The sequence below is a fragment of the Helianthus annuus genome, chromosome 3, assembly GCF_002127325.2.
Source record: "Helianthus annuus cultivar XRQ/B chromosome 3, HanXRQr2.0-SUNRISE, whole genome shotgun sequence".
In the NCBI taxonomy this organism is placed as follows: domain Eukaryota; kingdom Viridiplantae; phylum Streptophyta; class Magnoliopsida; order Asterales; family Asteraceae; genus Helianthus; species Helianthus annuus.
This window is the reverse complement of record NC_035435.2, coordinates 115,058,910-115,081,007: the sequence shown is the minus strand read 5'-3', so window position 1 is coordinate 115,081,007 and position 22,098 is coordinate 115,058,910. Positions and strand designations below refer to the sequence as shown.

The 22,098-nt window shown below is 37.7% G+C and overlaps 2 protein-coding genes and 1 non-coding gene across 3 annotated transcripts; all 3 read right to left on the bottom strand.

The window, feature by feature from the left end:
- Positions 1-8,152: 8,152 nt before the first annotated feature.
- Positions 8,153-9,304, bottom strand: LOC110939185. Its single transcript, XM_022180975.2, has 2 exons — positions 9,204-9,304; positions 8,153-8,590 (listed from the first exon to the last, which is right to left on the bottom strand). Exons 1-2 carry the CDS (start codon positions 9,265-9,267, stop codon positions 8,256-8,258), a joined length of 399 nt encoding a protein of 132 aa, XP_022036667.1. The 5' UTR covers positions 9,268-9,304; the 3' UTR covers positions 8,153-8,255.
- A 1,097-nt stretch (positions 9,305-10,401) lies between these two features.
- Positions 10,402-11,707, bottom strand: LOC110939184 (senescence-specific cysteine protease SAG39). Its single transcript, XM_022180974.2, has 2 exons — positions 11,257-11,707; positions 10,402-11,161 (listed from the first exon to the last, which is right to left on the bottom strand). Exons 1-2 carry the CDS (start codon positions 11,693-11,695, stop codon positions 10,569-10,571), a joined length of 1,032 nt encoding a protein of 343 aa, XP_022036666.1. The 5' UTR covers positions 11,696-11,707; the 3' UTR covers positions 10,402-10,568.
- Positions 11,708-16,106: 4,399 nt separating this feature from the next.
- LOC118490853 lies at positions 16,107-16,212 on the bottom strand. The gene has a single exon (XR_004890078.1). It is a non-coding gene; the product is annotated as a small nucleolar RNA R71 (small nucleolar RNA).
- Positions 16,213-22,098: the final 5,886 nt, after the last annotated feature.

Sequence of the window (22,098 nt, the reverse complement as noted above, 5' to 3'; positions counted from 1 at the left end):
AATACTCAAAGTGGGTCGCGGATCGAACAGGAGGCACCCTGATCGAACAGGCCAGCCGATCGGCTAGCATCTTCCTAGCCGATCGAGCAGTCCATTCGATCGGAGCTCCTGGCCGATCGGCTGCCACTTTCCTCTTTGGGAGCCTATAAATAGGGATGTCATTGTCACACTTTCTATTTTTGGAAAGCTCTGACCGAACCAGCCTTCTTCTTCACCTTTTCTCAGATTTCTCTCAACTCCGGTAAGTTTTCACTCTAATTCTTGTACGATTTTGATCATTGCATGATTCTACACCTTTCTATCTTTCAAAACTCGATTTCTAACCGTGAAATCACCAAGATCTAAGTGTTCTTGGGTGATGTCATCATGGTGTTCTTGAAGAACACCAAACTTTGGCCTCATTCAACCATGAATAGCTTAGATCTGACCGGTTTCCACATAAACAAACTAAGATTTGTAAGAATCTTAACACTTTTGTGAATAATTTCCAACTTTCTTCAACCTTCTACACTCGAAACCTTAAAACCGGTAGAAACGGAGCTTGAACCGGCTAACTAATCATTCTAACAGTTAAGAGGTTCAAGATTCGGATTCTATATACAAGGTTCACCGACGATGGGTTAAACTCTAAACCGACGTTCCGAACCGTTCACCGGGCGGACCTGGGTGATTCCTGCCCGAGTCGAAGAAACGAGTAAGAACGGAGGATATCATAGTTCAACTCGTTATCAAACTACCTCGATATGACAGCAAGTAATTAAACAGCCAAGAGTTAGACGAAAGGCCGACCAGGTCAGACTTGCTGGCCGAACGGCTAGGCTGTTCGAACAGCCCAGCCGATCGGACATGCCAGCCGATCGACCGGGCCAGCCGATCGGCTAGCACATGGCGTCTCGCTTTTCAAACTTCCTGAGGTATGGTATTGACGAAGTGGTGTTCGATCGAATATGTTACTCGATTGGTAAAAATTACTCTTCGGATCATGAGATACTATGCTTCAACACTCAATTGATTTTACAACTCGTTCGTAGTAGGGAATGCCAGCCGATCGAACAGTCTGTTCGATCGAGCGACATCCTGTTGAGAATCACTTCTAAGGTTCCCAGCCGATCGGTTAAGCCGGCCGATCGAACGGACCGTTCGATCGATCGACCCGAAAGGTACGGACATTTTTGTGTTCTCATATACTACAACGAAAACTTCAAAAGTTCAAACCATCATACACAAACACACCAGAGGAAGAAACAATCCACTCGAATGGCCCAGCCGATCGAGCCTACCGGCCGATCGAACAGGACTGTTCAACGGACATACCAGCCGATCGAACAGCCCGTTCGATCGAACCTGCCGTTCGATCGACCAGCCTATTCGATCCATCCACATTTGTTTACATTTCCACGTTACTCATTGTCATGCTATCGAACTATTCAGGCTAACCATACTCTCAGCGCTCCCTTCAATCCATAATCAATCACTGTGAGTATACTCGATCCCTTTTTGCTTTTAGCACTTTTGGGTGTTACATACGTTGCTTATATCAAAATACAATCGATCACACTACTCAAACTATTTGAACGCTAACCAATATGCATGTATTACGTGACTTAATGAATGCTTGTTGATTGTGTTTACACGTGAAATGCTGTCTACTTGCCTTAACGACGTAGTACTATAGTTTGGACTCAGCACCCGTTTATACGGGGGTTGTTAAGGACAATTACTTGCATGGATTACGGTGGTAATCATGTATTGCGAACCGTCTCGGACGGTCAACCCGCAGTCATTGGTATCGATAGATCCATGTCGATAATTAACATGCTTCGTTTTCCTCTGTGTACGTGCTGGTAGGGGTGCTCACGAACCGATCCGATCCGAGCGAGGGTCTGCTCGAGATCGGATCGAATTACAACCGATCGGATCGGTTCGGTTCAAATTTATAAAACCGAGCATAAAAGTGGTGCTCAGGATCGGTTCGAATTTAAATCGATCGGATCGATTTCGATCGGTTTTTCTCAACACCTAAATTAACAAATGTGCAGCAACAACAAAAACTGAAATCATGACTTAAGTAAAACATGTCCAATAGATCGAAAAACTGAAATCATGACTTAACTAATAATGAGATGATAAAGAAATTAGTTGAAAAAAATGAACAAACAACAAACATATTTTAATCTTCCAGCGTTGAAAATATGGGACCAAATCTTCCATTAGTTGAAATTAGTTGATAAAGAAATGAAGACATGGGACCAGCGTAGGCAGAAGAAATGATGGCTGGGTACTTCAGTCGCCGGAATCGCCGAAGCTAGGGCATTGTGTGCGTGAGTGTGTTGCGTCTGAGTGTGTGTCTGTGTGACTGCGTATAATCAGATTTTAGATGTAGGTTTAGGGTAAGGAAGGAATGGGTTGTGGGTATTAGGCTAGTTATTTTTATGGGCTAAGTATATGAAAGGGCCTTGTATTTTGTTGGGCTTTATGCTTATATTAATTAAATATATATATTAATTATTTAATAAAAAATAATTCGAGCGAAACCGATCGATCGACGAGCGAGCGAACCCTTGCTCATGTTTGGATCATTTTCAAATCGAACCGATCCGAGCGGCTCATTAACAAACTGAGCGTGAATCGAACGATCATTTTTCGAGCAATTTTCGAGCGATCGTCGAGCGATCTTCGATCGTCGAGCAGTTTGGACAGGCCTACGTGCTGGTTATGCGTAAACTATTCAAACTCTATATGCTATTATCAAACTTGTATGCTCACCTTTACATTATATGTATTGACTTTATTTTAACGTATGTGACAGGTGTTTAGAATGCTTACTTGCTCTTCCTGCTGTGAAATCGAGGTTAGGAAAGAGTCTAGAAACCAAGACAATTTATATTTATGTATTTAAATCTGAGTTGTCGGAACATGTTTTGTTTGGAGGATATCTATGTCTGTAACTAAATTTATCTTATGGGTCACGGTATGGGACGTGATATTTAAACTATTCGGTAATAATAGTTGTTATGGAATTTCTTTGAACAATCTGTTTCGCTCAGTGCCGCGCCCCGATGATTCCGCCATCGGTTGGGGTGTGACATTGGCGGTCCCAGGAACTATTTTCTGTGGGTGCGAACGAAGGGTTCAACCAAATTTCCAAGGGGTGCAGTCGGGAATTTTTACTTCGAAAATACACTAAAATATTTTTTCAAGGGGGCGCCCGCCCACCCAAGCCAAAGCTTGTCGATCTTCATTTCGTATTGATGTATTGTCGGATTTTTTTTTTAATTTCAAAATCACATTTGAAGATTCCTATAATCGGTTTAATAGTTTGAACCGGTAAAACCATATTCTACAGCGGTTCACACCAGAAGCCATCTTCTATTTTTACGGGCCTTGAACGTACCAGGGCCGTGCCCAGGGCCGGTTCATATCGGTTTCTAAAACATTGTCTGTAGTGGGGGCCAATTTATTTAAAGATTCATCCGCTTGATTTCGGTTATCTCCTTTGTCGCCCATGCCGATTTTTAATGATTCAAAATTTCGGTCATATCCTTTGTCGCCGATTCCAATTTTTAATGATTATAGTAAGAATTTTGATAATTAATTGCAGAAAGAATAACACCGTTGATTGCGATTTGCATATGGCAATTTTCAGATGTCAATTTGATGGTTGTTCGCTGAGATCAAACAAAACAAATTGAATGAACAGAATTATACCATTACTGGCGATCGTGGGTTGTTATTTTATTCACGAATGGAGATTCATGGGGTTAGAAAAATTTCGCGGGCGGGAGCGGTTGGTAAAGTACAATAGAATGGTGAGAAATGTAAAAATTATTATTATAGAACTAGGATTACGACCCGCCGCAATGCGGCGGGGATTCTTTATTTATAACTAAGTTGATCTACGACCCACACGTTATGTTAAACCTGTCAAACGGAGTAAAAATAGACGATGTAAAAACGTTCACCCACACACGCACGTTGCGTCGTGTTAACTCGCAAAATTTAGAACGAAACGTAAAAACGTTAAGCCAAAGACACAGCTGTGATGTGTTAAGTCACAAAATTTAGAACCAAGCATAGAGCGAAAAATAGAAACTATAAATGACCAAAGTTGAAAGTAAAAAAAAGTTACGAGGATAGATTGCAAAAGATAAAAAGTTTTGGGTTAAAAGAAAAAAACAAATAGTTTTGGGTTAAAAGTAATTTATGAAATACTTTTAGGTGAAAAGTAAAAAAAAAAACATTTTTTTTGAAACCCCCCAAAGCCAACGTTACGACAACAATATGCATAACAATTTTTTCTTTGAAAACCCTCAAAGCACACCCCGCGTTGCGGCGATGCGTAAAACGGTGTCAAATTGTACTAATGCCACACAACCGTCATCGACAACCAACACTGACTTGACCTATAATATGCGTATTGCGACGAACCTGTCAAACATGGAAAAATAGAGGTAAAAACGTTGAACCACACATGCACGTTGTGTCGTATTAACTCGAAAAATTTAGAACTATACGTAAAACGAAAATTTGCGAAAGATGAAAAGTATAAGTGACAAAAGTTGTGAAGTTAAATTGCAAATAATGAAAAGTTTTGGGTTAAAATTAAAAAAACAAATTATGTAGGGTTAAAATTGGAAAAGATACAAAACTTTGGGTTAAAACTAAAAAATCAAGTTTTTTTTGAAGAACTCATAAAGCACAACTTACAACTAATAAAGCACAAAAAGTTTGCAAACTTACATAGGTTTTAATGTTTAGTTTGATGTGGGAATTTAGATCCAAGCGGTGTGTTTGAAAGAATGCCACCTATTGCGGTGAAATGGCAACTCAAACGATATCTATAACGGGACATGTTGGTTTGGGGGTATTATTTAAGGAGTGTGTATAAAGGACGCGACTTTTAAACGAAAGGACATGACTCAATAAATACAACATATATTATAATTTTCTAACGGACACGACTTTTAAACGAACGGACATGACTCAAGTTTCTTTTTGTAAGGTTATGTAATATTAATGTAAGGGTATATTGGTAAAATTAGATAGATCATTAATCGGTAGTATTCCTTTTTAATAGCTAACTATATTAAATTTGTAACTTATTTTCAAAAAAGTATATTTTTTCAAGAAGAAAAAAATAATTTAAAGTGTAAGATAAATTACGACGCGTGTAGGATGAATTACGAGCTGTGTACGATGAATTTCAAAATATGTAGGATAAATTTTGATGTGTGTAGGCAAAAAAATTAGTGTGGAGAATGATAGTCTTTATGATTAATTAATTAGTCAAAGATTATAATAAATGAGATGAGAGAAAAACTATTTAATATTTTACAATTGTAGGGGTGTTCATCGGTTCGGTTTATGGTTTATTTGGTTTATTCGGTTTTCAAATTCTTTTACCCCAAACCAAAAACCAAACCAAACCAAATAAGGAATATGCAAACCGATCCAAACCAAACCAAATTCAATTCGGTTTGGTTTCGGTTAGAAACCAAATAAACCAAATCTAACCAAATTGTACCTAACTACTTTTTTTTTCCTAGTTTATATTTATGTTTGTGTTCCAACTTCCGAACAGCGCAACTAATTTACACCTAACAACATATGAATACAAGAAAGTTTCATTGCGAAATAAAACAAACACATTCATAAAGTAGTCGTAGACACAACCACAAAGTTAAAGCTTCAAAACATAGATCATAGAAACTATAAATAGTTAACATGTCTAATGACACAAAATATAAATAATCTTCAAACATATAGTAACCCTAGTTTCATACTGAAGGTCTGAAGAAGTTCTATTATTTTAGAAATGAGTGGGTTTGAGTTGGGCTTTTAGATTTACATTTGGTATTTTGGGCTGCATAAAAAAATAACTATTTTGGGCTAATAAATTGTATATGACTTATTATTTTTATTTAATAGTTAATTAACTTAAATGGTTTATTCGGTTATCCAAATAAACCGAATAAACCAAATAAAATAAAATGTGGATCCATAAACCGAACCAAAAACCACATTCACAATTCGGTTTCGGTTAGAAACCAAACCAAAAACCGAATTCGTTATTCGGATCGATTTATTTGGTTACGGTTACGGTTCGGTTTAAAGTTTTTATTTGGTTACGGTTTTTTCTGAACACCCCTATACAATTGTACCCTTTGTTCTTTTTGTTCTCATTTTTTTTTCTTCTCAAATAGAACTTCCCCTAAAATTGTTAGAATCAACTAGTTTCAACTATGATACACAAGCAAGAAAATTAGCAATTGGGTTTTAAAATCATCACAACTGATGAAAATTTGAGAAAGTTTTGTAGCATATTGATAAACTCTCAACAATTTAGTAGCATACTAAGAAAGTTTTGGGATTTTGGTAAATGGAAAGTTGTGAGGAGTGTTCTTAGGTAGATCCGGTTGGATTATTCGGGTTTCATATAATGATCAATAACTGACCCATATGGTTTTTCAGGTACAATATCAGGATTGAGTTGTTTGGTTGCCGGGTCAATCAAGTCAGGTTGGTGTTGGTGAATCGATCCGTTGCGGATAAAGGATAATATAACTAATACAATAAAATTTCTAAAAATTTAATATGTTAAGAAAGGATAATATAACAAAACCATATGTGAAGGAAGGGATAATATAACAAAACCATTTCAAGATAATATGTCGTCATCATCATACTTAGTAAATCCTACCAATAGCAAAGCTAAGGTAGAGTCTGAGGAAGGTAAGATGTAGGCAACCTTACCTCTTCCCGTAGGAATAGAGATGTTGCTTCTAATGAGACCCACGACTCGATAGTAGTTTTGCGTCAAGCCTTGGACATAAGACATATAACACTCAGCAATTGGAACAAAGACCGATTAGTGCATGTACCACTTTGTCTTTCTGCTATCAACGCCACCACATGATGCATGATTAACCGTCCCCCGTTTTTAACGTTATTTTCACGAAATTTGTAAAATAACGTTAAAATTAGTGCACTTTCACTTTTGCCCCCCGATTGCCCCCCCCCCCCCACACACACACACACATTTTGCATGATGCGACATCATTGACTATTTGGGCCTGTGATTTTTTTTGAACGACTTGCCAATCACCGTGACACCGAACACTGTGACCAAGGTCGACTACTCGATCGCCGCCAGCCCCTTGGCTCTCCCCAGATACGCGGAAACCTGACCTGAGTCACAAGAAAATTCTAACCTTTCCCCCAACCACTCCACCACTACCTCATGTCTCATTTAGTGCTGTGATTATTTTACTTATTGTGACAGTTGACCATTTATAAAATTTAACACATGCAAATGCGGTATCGGTCACTATTATTATAACTTAAGAAACTTGCATGAGATAGTATAGAGTATAGACTACAAGATTAAAAACTTACTTGTAGAGGTTATCAACCGTTTTCTAAACTTTAATCAATACTTTATGTCTTTGTCCAAGTCACCGTCATAAAATGATTTGTGTTTTGTTGGACATGGTGGTAGGAAGTGCATAAAAATTCATGTGAATGGTATAGTAACATTCCGGATGTGTAGTGTATGTTGGAATTGTCTCAAAAGAAAAAAAAAACGATTTTAAGGAGATAAAAGATTGGAAAAGAGAAGATAATTGTTAAAATATGAAATTTGCTTAGTAATTTCTTTTCTTTATCTCATAAATATGAAATTTGGTTATTATTTCTTTACTTTATCTCCATGGCCGACCTTGGGGTGGGTGGGGAGGACCACAGGCCAGGGCCCAATATTTCGAGGGGCACGTTTTTTAAGAAAAAAACAGATATGTATATGTAAAATGTTTTTTTAATGGGGTACACACATGCAAACACCAATATAGGTCCTCTTACAAAACTATTCTTATGGTTTAGATTAGTTATTAACCCCTTTGGCATTAGGTTTAGAACTTTAGTGAGCCCAATACCCAATTTCGTTAAGGCTTAAGGACACATTTTTTAGATCTCGAACAAGGTACACGAATTCTCAGGGCCGGCCCTTTATCTCATATAAATGATATCCATCATCCATGTCAACATTTTTCCATACAAATCTTACATATACAGGTATATATAGGTTTAGGCAATGCTTGTAGTGATATGGTTAATTTGCGATGTATAGAAATATAGCGTGCAATGATGCCACTATTTAAAATATTCATACTATTTAATTTAATTTAATTTTTTTTTTTGCTAATCACAACCATCACTATGACATGCGTCAAACACATACGTGAAACGATCTAAGTAATCTAACAAGTGTAGTGGCACAAACATGGCGCATTAGGCAACATTGGTTCCAAGCATTTTCCGGTCCCATTCGTGAACCTTTTAGAACATCTTTCGTTGCAACAACCCGTGAGGCAATCATGGCCGCATAAACCCTCTGTTGCCTTGCATTTCTTTATAGCCGAATTGCCAGTGACCTTGATCTGGCTTGCAGTCGGTCTACTTTCAGTGTCGGGCCACAATGTGGTTTCTAGCATTGGACTAGTGACTTTAATACCTGACCCTTTGGATATTTGGAATGTACCACCAGCCCTCGACCCCTTGGAACCTAGTGGCATATTCTTCTCGGATCCCGACACTTGTATGATAACCGGAAAAGACATCAAGATAGAAAACATTGTTAGAGGTGTAATTATCTCAAAACTTCAAATCATATTGGGTTGTCTTAGTTTTTTCGACGCTCCACAGCAGATTCAAAAATCAGAGCCCTTTCCATAAAAAAAGTTTTGCTTTACATCGTAACACGTGTGAATATGATAATACACATTTTGTTTTATCCGATTCTAAAAATCACACAATACATATTTGATCTGGAGTGAGTTATAATGAAAAAACTAAACACTTTCAAATATACAGATTTTTTGCTCACAAAACCTAAAAATTAAACGAAGTTGAAACCTAATTTAATTACCTATTGACATCCGATCAGTGAACACACACAAAAAATCACAAAGATATACTAACGAAAGTCTTTATTTCAACACTTTCTAACATGTAGAATAAGGCCAGTTTTTTGAGAACCACATTTAAATAATCAGAAAAGAAAATGATGTACGGATCTATTATAAAATTAAAAAAATACTGTAGGTCTCAAGTTTCAACTGTTTTTTTTTTTTTATTTTTTTTTTTTACAGTGGTCCCTGAAATCATAAAAACTTTGGTTAACCAAAATAAAAATGAAATGGATTTACCGAGAAAAGATGCAAGAAGTGCGAGGAGAATGATGAGTTGCAGACGAGTTGAAGCGGTCGCCATTGCAATCTTCAGCAAAATTAAATTTTGTTGCACCGTTTTTATCAGGAAAAAATGGTGGTCTTATAACATGGCCCTACACATACTCTTTTATAGAAAAGCAAGATTCGAAATCGAGTATTTGCTTTTCGGTGCTAAAAGTCTCCACCGTTTAAAAATAAACATCTTTTAATTAATATTTTATTACAATAAATGTAGTATTTGAATTGCTCAAGACAATTAAAGTTATTAAACTCACTTTAATTTTATAAGTTGTCACTGTATAACATATGTTTTAATTGTCTAATTAGTTTCACAAGACTTATTTTCTGAGATTTAAGTGAGTAATAATCAGTTTTTAATAAAATTTATACCAACACGTAAAAAAAACGGTATTTTGATTTTTAAAAATATTCGGATTATATGTTATTAGAGAAAAACTAAATTATTGTTAAATAAAAACTGAAAAAAGTTGCCTTTTATAGAGATGTCCAGTTTTGGCATAAAAACTTAACAATTAAATTAATGTTAATAAAGGTTTAAATTATCGTTAAATTAAACCGTGGCAATGTGGGCATACTCATTGTAAAAAAAATAAAATAAAAAAAAAACCTCCCGTGTCATCACGAATTCACGACACGATCTTTAAAAGTTTATCCGTTATAAAAGAAATTCCGCATTTTTATCAAAACATGACACCACCTAGATATATATTATTTAACTACCAGGATGTCCGTGCGATATGTTAATGTTTATGAGAAAATTTGGTACTCTTTAGGTTCGATTCATGCTCACACGTTCTTAACTGTATGCAGACATATGTCTTGGAGCGAAACATACAGCTTCACTCTAGCCATTTTGATCGCAACCTTTGCGAAAAGCTTGTTATAAAGCACATAAAAGACGTAGAGGGCACTTGCAGGTTCTGATTCCTTATGTCAAATTTTATATTTTTAACTTTATAGTGGCCATAACGGGCATAGAGAATGTAGGGAAAGGGCTTACACGAGATGGCACAGGTTTTGTTACCTTTCTAGTCAAGTACTAGTGTGTTGTCTTTCGGCCTTTTAAAGGAGATATTTTAGAAGCTATGGTCACCGTGGTTAATAAGGACCTATACTTGATCAGTCCAAGAGAGTGTTTTTAATGCTTTAACCATTGGAAATACTTGATCATCAAGTTTTAGAAATAAGTATAGAATACCAGTGATTTACAAACATGTACACCGAGTTTTACATACAGTCCCCAACATTTCATGACACAATTGGAAGCATATTTAACATCAATGTGCTAGTTTTGGGTATATATATATATTTAACTGTGTATCAAGCAGTTGGATAAGAAGCCATCATAGCAATTCCACACAACCCTTCTTTAGCTTCAACATCTCTCTGCATCCTAATGTATCCTTCTTCACCCCAAACCGTGCCCCATGAGTTCTTCACGAGCCAGTACTTGATGCCATCATCGCTGATTCCATACCCAACTGCTGTAACCCCATGGTCCAGTTCAGTACCACAAGTTCCATTGAAAACACCACTCGAGTAAAACTGGAAGTCAGCCTCCCCCGCGTCAATGGCAACAGAGACAGGCTGCATAGCCACAGCCTTCAACAGTGCCGCCTCACTGTTGGCAGGTACATCCTCATGTCCCGTGATCTTGGCTGCAGCAACACCTTCTTTCTTTGCATTGCAAGTTCCATCCGCTGCTTCGTAAGGATATGCAGCCTCCGTGTTTATCCCTTTGTTTTTTACTATAAAATCAAACCCATCATCCATGTATCCGCCTTCACACCCTTGGTCTTCACCACTCCTGTCACAGTCCACAAGTTCTTGCTCAGAGAGTGAAATCAGTTTTCCCGTGGTGATTCCTGTAATTCCTTCGGTAGCAGCTATTGTCGAAAATGCCCAACAGCTTCCTATTGATTTTTAAACAAATAATATTTAAAAATATATATATAAACCATAGCAAAAAAAAATTGTTTCTTATTTGGAAACCATGAGATGTGCTTACCGCATTGGCCTTGATCCTTGATCGGGGTAACGGCTCCTTTCTTCCTCCAATCAATGCTAGATGGAACCGCGGTCACATTTTCATACCTGAAGGGCGTGGTTTGACCAGATCTTGGTGTGGATGGGAACTTGAATCCGTTACGAGTGGCCTTAAACTCTTGATTTGTTTGGTCCGCAAACTCATTAACACTAAGCTTATAGGCGCGGTTGCCAGCATTGTTGAATGCTTCTATGTAGGCCACATTGTTCTTGAATATCTTGAAACGTGTTTCTTTCTCCAAACCATCTTTATATGCACGCCCGTAGCGTGCCATCCATTGTTCGTGCCTTTGTATCATGTTCTCTTCGTTTAGAGTTCGGGATGTGACTTCGCATGCCCACATCCCAAAAACAAGCAGTGCTGCTAGGACGATTGATGTATTGAACGACAACCGACCCATGACGTTATAAAGGATTAAGATTGTTGATAAGTTGGTAGATGTTGAGGTGCTCTCTAAGCTTGGAATGTGGTCTATATATAGAGGATGGACATATTATATATATATGACTAAGGAAGTAGCTCACTACGTGATTGGCATGGCAGGGCAATATCTAATGAAATGCTACGTTCTGTCCAAAAAAAAAAAAAAATCTGAACCATAATTTGTTTTTTCTTCCTTCTTGTTATGATAATAAGGTTTATTTAACGTTCATATGATGACTATTCTTTCATTGCAATATATTGCCAAAAATCGCCCAATTACCCTGGTTATGAAACTAATTACTCTAATTTGAAATAATTTAGATTTATTGGTGTAACTATCTTTAGGGTGAATTAATATGATTGAATATATCTTCTGTGAATTTTGTTAGCATTAATTTAATTAATTGGCTTCTAATTGGTGCAGAACTATCAAAGAATAGAACAAAACAAAGTGTCATCAGTTAAGCATTTTAATAATGTGAGGCTAGCTTACTTGATAGAGATTTTTATCTTGTTTTGGGGGTTCAAAAAAAAAAAAAAATAATCAATTAAGCACGTTAAGCATTTCATAATTGAAAGTAAAACAACAGCGTTGCGGACGCAATGTGTAAAAGGCCTAATTATTAAATTGTAGGGTGATGTGGGCGAAATCAAAAATAGATATGAGGCTTGTTCTTAGACTATACGGAGTTGAAGGGCATGAAAGGGGGCATTAAGCGTCATATGGCAGCCACATCAATAAAGGGGAATGGTAAACAAAAAGGACGGAGTGGTAGGGGGGTGAAAGTAGTGTTTTAGAAAAAATATTTATATATTAAACAAGAATCAATCAAAACTAACAAAAATCATCCCAACAATGAAACACCCCCATGCCACCACACCATTTGCCCTCCACACCAGTGAGATCTCTACCGCTCCATCACCACGTCACCTCCACACCACCCCATGGGGCGGTGTTACGGATGTGGAGGAGCTTCCGTATCACCGGTGACCAACCACTCATTGTGGTCTTATACTTAATTTTGGGCTGAAATCAATTCAAAATTATTGAAAAACTAAGTGGATCCGTTAAACTTGCAGCCCACAAAGTTAGAACTAAATGGGCTCGTCAAGCATTTTCACTAGTTATACTTTACTTGCAATGAATATAATCAATATATGAATAAAATATATATCTTCATTTTGTTGGTTTATGTCACTCCATAAACATATTATGTAATAATTCATTTCATATTATATACCATTAAATAGGTTTTATGTCACTCCATAAAACATATTTTGTAATAATTCATTTAATATTATATACCATTAAATAATAATAAGCTTGACATTTATCTAGATTGTACGCATTTAAATTGAGTTTAAACGCGTACTTGCAATAATTGCTTACCATGGCCATTTGGGATCATATTTCAATAAAAAAGTTATTGTATGTTGTGTCTTAAGCATAAAGATCCAATAATGTATATTATGTATTTTTTAGCTATTATGTTTTGTTTAAAGATAATTATCATCACTTGTGACCCTCCTTTGTTTTGTAGTACATCATTTAATGCTTCCATGAAAGTACTTCTCAAGTTCTCAATGTTTAATTGAAAAGTGGGGTTAAAAAATATATATATATTTGAGAGTGAATTTCAAGTTTTGTCCTTTATCTATATATCCAATTTCAGACGGTGTCCTTTACCTTTAAAATTGACGAGTTTTGTACTTAATGCTTTCAAATGCTTCACGTTATGCCCTTTAGCCCTAACTCAATTAAAATTTTCTGTTAAATCAGATCACTGACGGATGGTCCGTAGGACAACCCTTAAGGCCTTTAAATAGACTAAAATACAATACTTTACCCTGTTAATAGCTTGAATTTGGTAATCACAAGATGTTTGATGTTACAGGTGTTAAAGAGCTTAAAATGCGGGTTTTATGGAGCTTGGATGGATGCTAGAAGTTGGCGGTGTTGGGATTGAAGAAATGGTGAATTAAATGAAGGAAACAAGGAAAAACTAACACTCAGCGACGTAACCTACGGCACTTGGCCGTAGGTTACGGCCCCAACCTTTGCAAAAAGCCTTCGCCGTAAGACAGAAGCCACCCGTCGTAAGGGAAAGCTGCCTTCCGTAACCTACGGCCCTCTGCCGTAGGTTACGCCACCGACTGATCCAATTTTGTAACTTATGTATTAAATTGTCATTTCATGGGTTTTTATGGTGTCTAATCATCTCATTTCGGTTACCACTTGTCTTGGGGACAAATTGGGAGCAACTTTTGGAGACTTGAGCTTGAAGAACACTTGTCTAATCATCGGTTTTATTGTCTTGGATCTTTATGAACATTGAAACTTTTATTATGATGTTGTTTCAAGCCATGAGTGGCTAAACACTTGGTGATTGTCCTGGATTGAAGGTTTGGGTGAGACATTTCATGTTTGATTTCTCTAATTTCTAGAATAACAATGTTTAATCATTATGATTTGTTGTTATGGTGTGTGATTGTTTGTTAGTAACTTGTTAATCCTTATATTGAACTAATTAGAAACCATACGTTCTTGGTGCCATTGGCAATCGAGATATCATGGGTATAGTTAGGCTTGGGTAAGGGTTGATTGATCATCGGGTAACAACCTCACGTTCTAGGAATCCGAGTACTTAGTTCCTTTTCATCACTGCAAGTAATCACACATGAGCTATGTCTATGTAGTTCTTTCTAGTGAATGATAATATGAAAGTCGAAACAAACTGGAAATCTAGGATGGTCATTTGTCTCTAATTTGCTTACAACCAAAACTTTTCTTGTGCAATTTGTTTAGTTAAATTTAGTTTTAAAACCAATTCACTCAAACCAACTCTTGAATTTTACTTTACTTGCAAATTAGTTTAATTTTAGTCAAGTTAGATAATCTTCTAAATAACACATATTCCACAAACTCCCTGTGTTCGATACCCACTTACCACTAACTATTTAGTTGTATTTGGATTAAATTTGATTGTGACCACGACATCACGTCAAATTTTGGCGCCGTTGCCGGGGATTAGTGCGCAACGTGTGTTATTTTCTTTCTTTTTAAGTTTGTTATTTTTCTGGTTTACGCTGGGTGTGTTAGTGTGAAGGTATTTACAGGTGCATGCGTACTAGAAGCTCTCACAAGCTTTCACCATTGCCGTTTGATCCGGAGATTGAGCGGACATTAAGAGGAAACAAAATTTTGCTAAGAGAAAACAAGTTAAGCGGTTCACCAACAACACCAACTACACCTATTACACCACTTTGATACATGGATCCTCTACCACCACCACCCACTACGGGTGAAACTGCTCCACCATTTATACCAACAACCACTCAACCTTCACCAAACACCACCCTTCCAACCACTACCACTGAACCCACCATACTTCAAAATGTCACACCAACCAACACCACACAACCCATTACCACGCAAGAAGAACCAACCATTACCTTTAACCCTGCTACTACTATTCCACCATTATCCCATTTCTTCCCGGGTGCGGGTCCATCATATTCAAACTATACCATAGCACCAAACTCGACCATTGTCCACGCTTCATCGTTTCGACCATCAAACCAGTCGGGTTTTCAGTACTCGACTCTTCCATTTGGGCAGTCTTCGGGAATTCAAGGAGATGGTTATGATGAAGGATATGAGGAATTTGAGGGTTTTGATGAAGATGGGTATGCTTATGGGGGTGATGGAGATCAAGGAGAGTTCGGCTACGTGCAAGGCCAACTTCAAGGAATGCCAAGTGTTGGTGGAGTGTCACAACAACAACTCATACCACAACATATTATGCCAAGGCCACAAGGGCCACAAATGCAACGTCCTATACCATTGCAACAAGTTCGTCCACAGAATGTACAACCTCAACTTCAAAGGCCAATTCAACAATCACCAATGCCACAACAACAATTTCAACAACCCTTGGCACCACAAGGGCATATACCAAGACCAATGGGTCCAGTTCATCCAAGGGGGCGGTTTGGTGTACCAAGAAGGCATCTTAGAGAACATGCGAGGGGTATTGAAGCGCATTTTAGGCTGGTGATTACTCATAATCCTTCACCGGTGGTTATTCCTTACAACAACCAAGGAAGAACTTTTGAAGTAAGAACAAATTCCTTGCAAAGTTTACCGAAATATAAGGGTCTAGCAACGGAGGAGCCTTATTTCCATTTGGAGGCCTATGACTCAATTTGCAATACTCTTGGGAGTCAAGGTTTTTCGGCCGATGATGTTAAGTTGGTCTTATTTCAATTTTCTTTGGAGGATAAGGCAAAGAAGTGGTTCTACACTTTGCCTTCAACATCTATTTACACTTGGGTGGAGATGCAACAAATTTTCCTAGACGAATTCTACACCGCCCAAAAGACCAATGATGCAAGAAAGGGGTTGAGGAGTTTTCAACAACAACAAGGCGAAATGTTTCATGAAGCCTTGGAGCGCTTTAATATGATGATTAAAAATTGTCCTCATCATGGAATTGAACTTTGGGAGTTGATGAATGCCTTCCACGAGGGGTTGTGTGCCGAAGATGCTCGTGACTTAATGTCAATCACAAATGGCACATTTGGCACGAATTATGAAAATGACGATTGGGAAGTTTTGGAGCAAATGGCAATTACTTCAAAGAGGAAAGCTCAAGCATCGAGGAGAGCACGACCGGCCGTTACCCGAACACAAGTGCATACGGTCAAAGATGGTAATGTTCAAACCTCTAACCAAATTTATGATATTTGTGCTATTTGCAATGAAATAGGTCATGCGGCTGAAAATTGCCAAGGAGTGGTGGAAGGGCAATATGAAGAAGTTCATGCGATACAAGGTCAAGGAGGGGGTGGTAGGAACTTCAACATGAATTCTAACACTTACCACCCCGGGTTGAGGAACCACCCAAACTTTCGGTATGGGAACCCTTCAAATCAAGCTAACCCGAATTTCCAAGGAAACCAAGGATTTCAAAGGCAATATCAAACGGGTCAAAGCTCTTCGGGTGGAAACGAAGTAATGGAGATGTTGAAGGCGATGCAAGTTGAAATGCAACGAATGAATCAACGTGATGAGGTTCGGATGCAAAAGGACGAGGCCCGTGATAAAGCGATTCAAACTTTGACCACCCAAATGGGTCAACTTGCAAGTGAAGTGGCGATATTGAAGAAAGCAAAAGGCCAGTTACCAAGTGACACGGTGATAAATCCCAAAAACATTAAAAGTGTTAATATCAATGTGGTAAGCACCGTTCCTAGTACTAAATTTAATGAAACATTGCTGACTTCTTCGTATCAAGTGAATGCAGGCTTGGAAAAAGATGCCGAAATCGAGAATGATAAAGAGTATGGAGCGCCAATCGTGCCTATCCGAGTGGGGAAACTAAAAATTCCTCGTGCATTGTTGGATTATGGGGCGAGCATGAGTGTGTTACCGGGTGAGCTATATGACATGTACGATTTCGGTCTGCTTGAAGATGTAGACACCATGGTGAGCTTGGCGGATGAGAGTTGGAGGCGTCCACGGGGAATAGTTAAGAATGTTATGATTCGATTGGGAGATTTCGAATACCCGGTGGATTTTCTAGTTCTAGATTATGCTTCTACCAAAATGGCAGCACAACAAAGGGTAATTTTAGGTCGACCGTTTCTATACACAACAAATGCTCAAATCAATTGTAGAGACGGGATTATTACCATGACCGAAAAGAACCGTAAGTTGTCCTTTGATGTTCAAACTAGAGTGATTAGTTATGAGTCCATTGAGGGGGAGGGTGGTGAGTCTAGTCATTGTATAAAAAATGTGTGTCAAAGAATGAAAATAAATCACACACCGAATCGTGCGGACACGCATACAGGATCAAGTAGGATTGTATTTGATTACCCACCGAATCGAAGCGGGACAGATGCATTTTACGACATGACACGATGTAGTGATGGAAGTAGCAGAAACCGATTCTTTGAGCCACCTTAAATGGGGGAGGCACGGTCTGGCTGAAGACCTGAAAACTTAGCGCTGCTCGGGAGGCAACCCGGGGTTTTATATTGATCTTGCTGTTTTTATCTTTCTATGTTTCAGGGCCATGGCGACATTCAAGTGTGGGGAAGATGTAGGATATTTGGGTAAAAGTGGTGATAGGAAGTCCGATTATCTACAACATCTGTTGTGGCAAACTTCACCAGGTCAATGTACTCTTTCCTTAGTCTTGTTGTCTTCTTTAGCTTTGAAATATTGGTAGTTAGTTTGTTTGATTTTGTTTAAAAAAAAATACAAAAAGAAATTTGGGTTTGAGTTTATAAGCTTTTAGTTGGTGTTTAAGAATTTATGCGATCAAAGTCTCTCAAAACCATACATTGGGGTCAATGTATCCCAAGTGTGGGGATGGGGAGAAATTTTGAGATTTTTGAAATTTTTTTTAAATCAAGTAAAACATGAAAAATTTGAACACCTTAGTCTAACCCCAGATGATGCACCGGCAACCCTTAATACCCTTTTGTTCTTGGTGAGAGTTGAAGCCACACTTGTACATAAATAAAATTTATCTTTGATGAGAGTGGCAACGGGCGGGGGTGCATTAGAACTTGTGCTTGAATGCGGTTTGAGTCCTTAGTTGGACGTGAATGTGAAAAGGATAAGGGCATTTAGGTAGCCTCGTCTTTAGTGTGTGTGAGTGTGGGATTTGGGGGGTTGGACCTCATAAATTATATATATGGGCATGGTTGTGAGAGGGGCGGGGGTTTGGACATTTAGTTGCCCAATTTTGTGCCTACAAGCCTATCATTTGTTACCCCTAGTTAGTTATCTAAAAATTTACCCGATTTGACCCGGTCTTATAGTATTAGGGGTTGTTTAGTAGTTTGTGAGTTAGTTTGTTTTATAAAAAAAAAAAAGAACAGAAAGAAAAGAAAAAAAAAGAGAAAAAGCAATGAAAAATGAAAAAAAATGAAAAAAAAAGTGATGTTTAGTTGCCTTGTATATAGTAGTTAAGTTTGATAGTTGTTCGTTTGTTTCTTTGGGTAATAAAAGACCGGGTTAAGTTTTCGCTACTTCATATATATTCCATTTCCTACCCATTCGCCTAGCCTCGTTACAACCTTAAAAGCCCTTTTGATTTGCATTCATGTTTGGCACTTGTAAGAGGAGGACCGATTTAGGTACAAGCCTATAGTTGTGCAATCACCCGTTTGCCTATTGTGTGTCTAGCTTATCTTTGCTAGTACTTACTTGTAGCCGAGAGGAGAGATTTAGAGAGGGGTGTATTGTTTTGGGTGTTAAGAATGGGTTAGTAAAAGGATGACATGTTTTTGTTTAGTTTATGTTGATCGCGTATGTGTTGAAAATAATTTTTGAATGAGTTGCTTGGGACAAGCAACGGGTAAGTGTGGGGATGTGACGGGTGGTCCGTAGGACAACCCTTAAGGCCTTTAAATAGACTAAAATACCATACTTTACCCGGTTAATAGCTTAAATTTGGTAATCACAAGATGTTTGATGTTACAGGTGTTAAAGAGCTTAAAATGCGGGTTTTATGGAGCTTGGATGGATGCTAGAAGTTGGCGGTGTTGGGATTGAAGAAATGGTGAATTAAATGAAGGAAACAAGAAAAAACTAACACTCAGCGCCGTAACCTACGGCACTTGGCGGTAGGTTACGGCCCCAACCTTTGCAAAAAGCCTTCGCCGTAAGACAGAAGCCACCCGCCATAAGGGAAAGCTGCCCGCAGTAACCTACGGCCCTCTGCCGTAGGTTACGCCACCGACTGATCCAATTTTGTAACTTATGCATTAAATTGTCATTTCATGGGTTTTTATGGTGTCTAATCATCTCATTTCGGTTACCACTTGTCTTGGGGACGAATTGGGAGCAACTTTTGGAGACTTGAGCTTGAAGAACACTTGTCTAATCATCGGTTTTATTGTCTTGGATCTTTATGAACATTGAAACTTTTGTTATGATGTTGTTTCAAGCCATGAGTGGCTAAACACTTGGTGATTGTCCTGGATTGAAGGTTTGGGTGAGACATTTCATGTTTGATTTCTCTAATTTCTAGAATAACAATGTTTAATCATTATGATTTGTTGTTATGGTGTGTGATTGTTTGTTAGTAACTTGTTAATCCTTATATTGAACTAATTAGAAACCATATGTTCTTGGTGCCGTTGGCAATCGAGATATCATGGGTATAGTTAGGCTTGGGTAAGGGTTGATTGATCATCGGGTAACAACCTCACGTTCTAGGAATCTGAGTACTTAGTTCCTTTTCATCACTGCAAGTAATCACACATGAGCTATGTCTATGTAGTTCTTTCTAGTGAATGATAATATGAATGTCGAAACAAACCGGAAATCTAGGATGGTCATTTGTCTCTAATTTGCTTACAACCAAAACTTTTCTTGTGCAATTTGTTTAGTTAAATTTAGTTTTAAAGCCAATTCACTTAAACCAACTCTTGAATTTTACTTTACTTGCAAATTAGTTTAATTTTAGTCAAGTTAGATAATCTTCTAAATAACACATATTCCACAAACTCCCTGTGTTCGATACCCACTTACCACTAACTATTTAGTTGTATTTGGATTAAATTTGATTGTGACCACGACATCACGTCAATCACAAAAGGGTAATTTAGTCTTTTTACCCATTTATACAAAAATATTTTAACAAATAAAACAAAAATAAATTTAATATAATATAATATATGTCCTTTTGCCCACTCTCTGCCTACCTCTTTCCATCACCACCACCACACCACCTCTGTCAAGAACCACCAACAGCCACCACCCTCATTCGCTGTAGCTTCCAGCACTACCATTCCTGTAAATCCGCAATCCCACATGTCAACAAACAACTCCATTAAACAAACAATAATATCCTATTTATTGTTCTTGTGACCTGCAGATTCAAGAAATCTAGATCAAAAAACCCATCCATTTCACAATGTTCCATTAATTCTACAATCAAAACAAAATTGTGATACAACAAACAATAATATCCTTTTTTTTGTTCTTGTGACCTGCATATTCAAGAAATATAGATAAAAAACCCTTCCATTTCACAATGTTCCATTATTTCTACATTCAAAACAAAATTTTGATACGTAGAAAAAAAACCCAGATTATTCAAAGGATGATGATGATTCTCCGGCTAATACCCAAGACGACGAAGATGATTTGCTTGATTCCTTTTCAGATTTTAATACAGATATGTTATCATGGAAATCGATGGATTTGCTTTCAAGACTGCTAATACCCACTGTAAACCACCACTGGTAACACCCTAGATTTCACCGATCTGAAATCGAACCCCAAATCTTACCGAGGTGAAAAACAAACCATCAAAAATGAAACCCAAATCTCACGAATATGAAAGTGTGGTCATGAACAGGTGGGGCAATGTTATGAACCTAATGGGCCTGAGCCAAGAGGCCCATCTCAAGACACCCATCAAGTTACACGGACCTGTCGATTCGGGGAAAAAAACATGGTGGTATATAAAAAGGTATAGAACCGAAACACAGGGGGGATGAATTGGTTAGAATGGTGATAGTTCTTCCCCATCTCATACTCTAAATCTGTATCCTCCCATCCCTTCCTTCTAGTTCTGAATTATCTTTGATTTGCATCTTGTAGTCATTGAGGTTAAGCTAATTCAATATCAATTCGATTTACTGATTCCAGTTGTGAATTAATCATTCACTACAGGCGATTTGGTAGTGGTCGGGTAGTGGTGGCAATCGGCTGGTGGTGGTTGTCTGTAGGTTAAAGAGAGAAAAAGAGAGATGTGGAGAGGATGATAGAATGCATCTTTATTATATATATATATATATATATATATATATATATATATATATAAAGTATATCGTACATTACGGCTTAACGTACTTCACGTACAACAACGTGCGTGATTTGTTCTATAACATGCGTGATTAATGTTTTCAATATGCGTGATTATTGTGTTTCAACATGCGTGATTTTGGATTATTGAGTTATAACGTGCGTGATTTTAAAATGAGCGTGCGTAATTACTTGTCGTACGTGATGTACGTTAAGCCGTAATGTATGTTAACCTTCCTCTCTCTCTCTCTCTCTATATATATATATATATATATATAGGGTCGGGATTTAGAGAAAACGGTGAAAAGTGTGAGAACGGTGAGAACGCTTATGGATCGTCCGATCAAAACAATCCATGGACTAGATTGCGCGGTGGCGTTTTCGTAAATAACATCAATTTTATTATGTGGGACGCGCTTCATTAAGGGTAAAAGGGTCTTTTACCGCTCATATTCAAAACACCATCAAATGATAAAACGCCAACAAAAAAAAATAAAACGCCATTAAAAACAAAACGTCAAAAATTAGTAATAAAACGCGTTGAATAT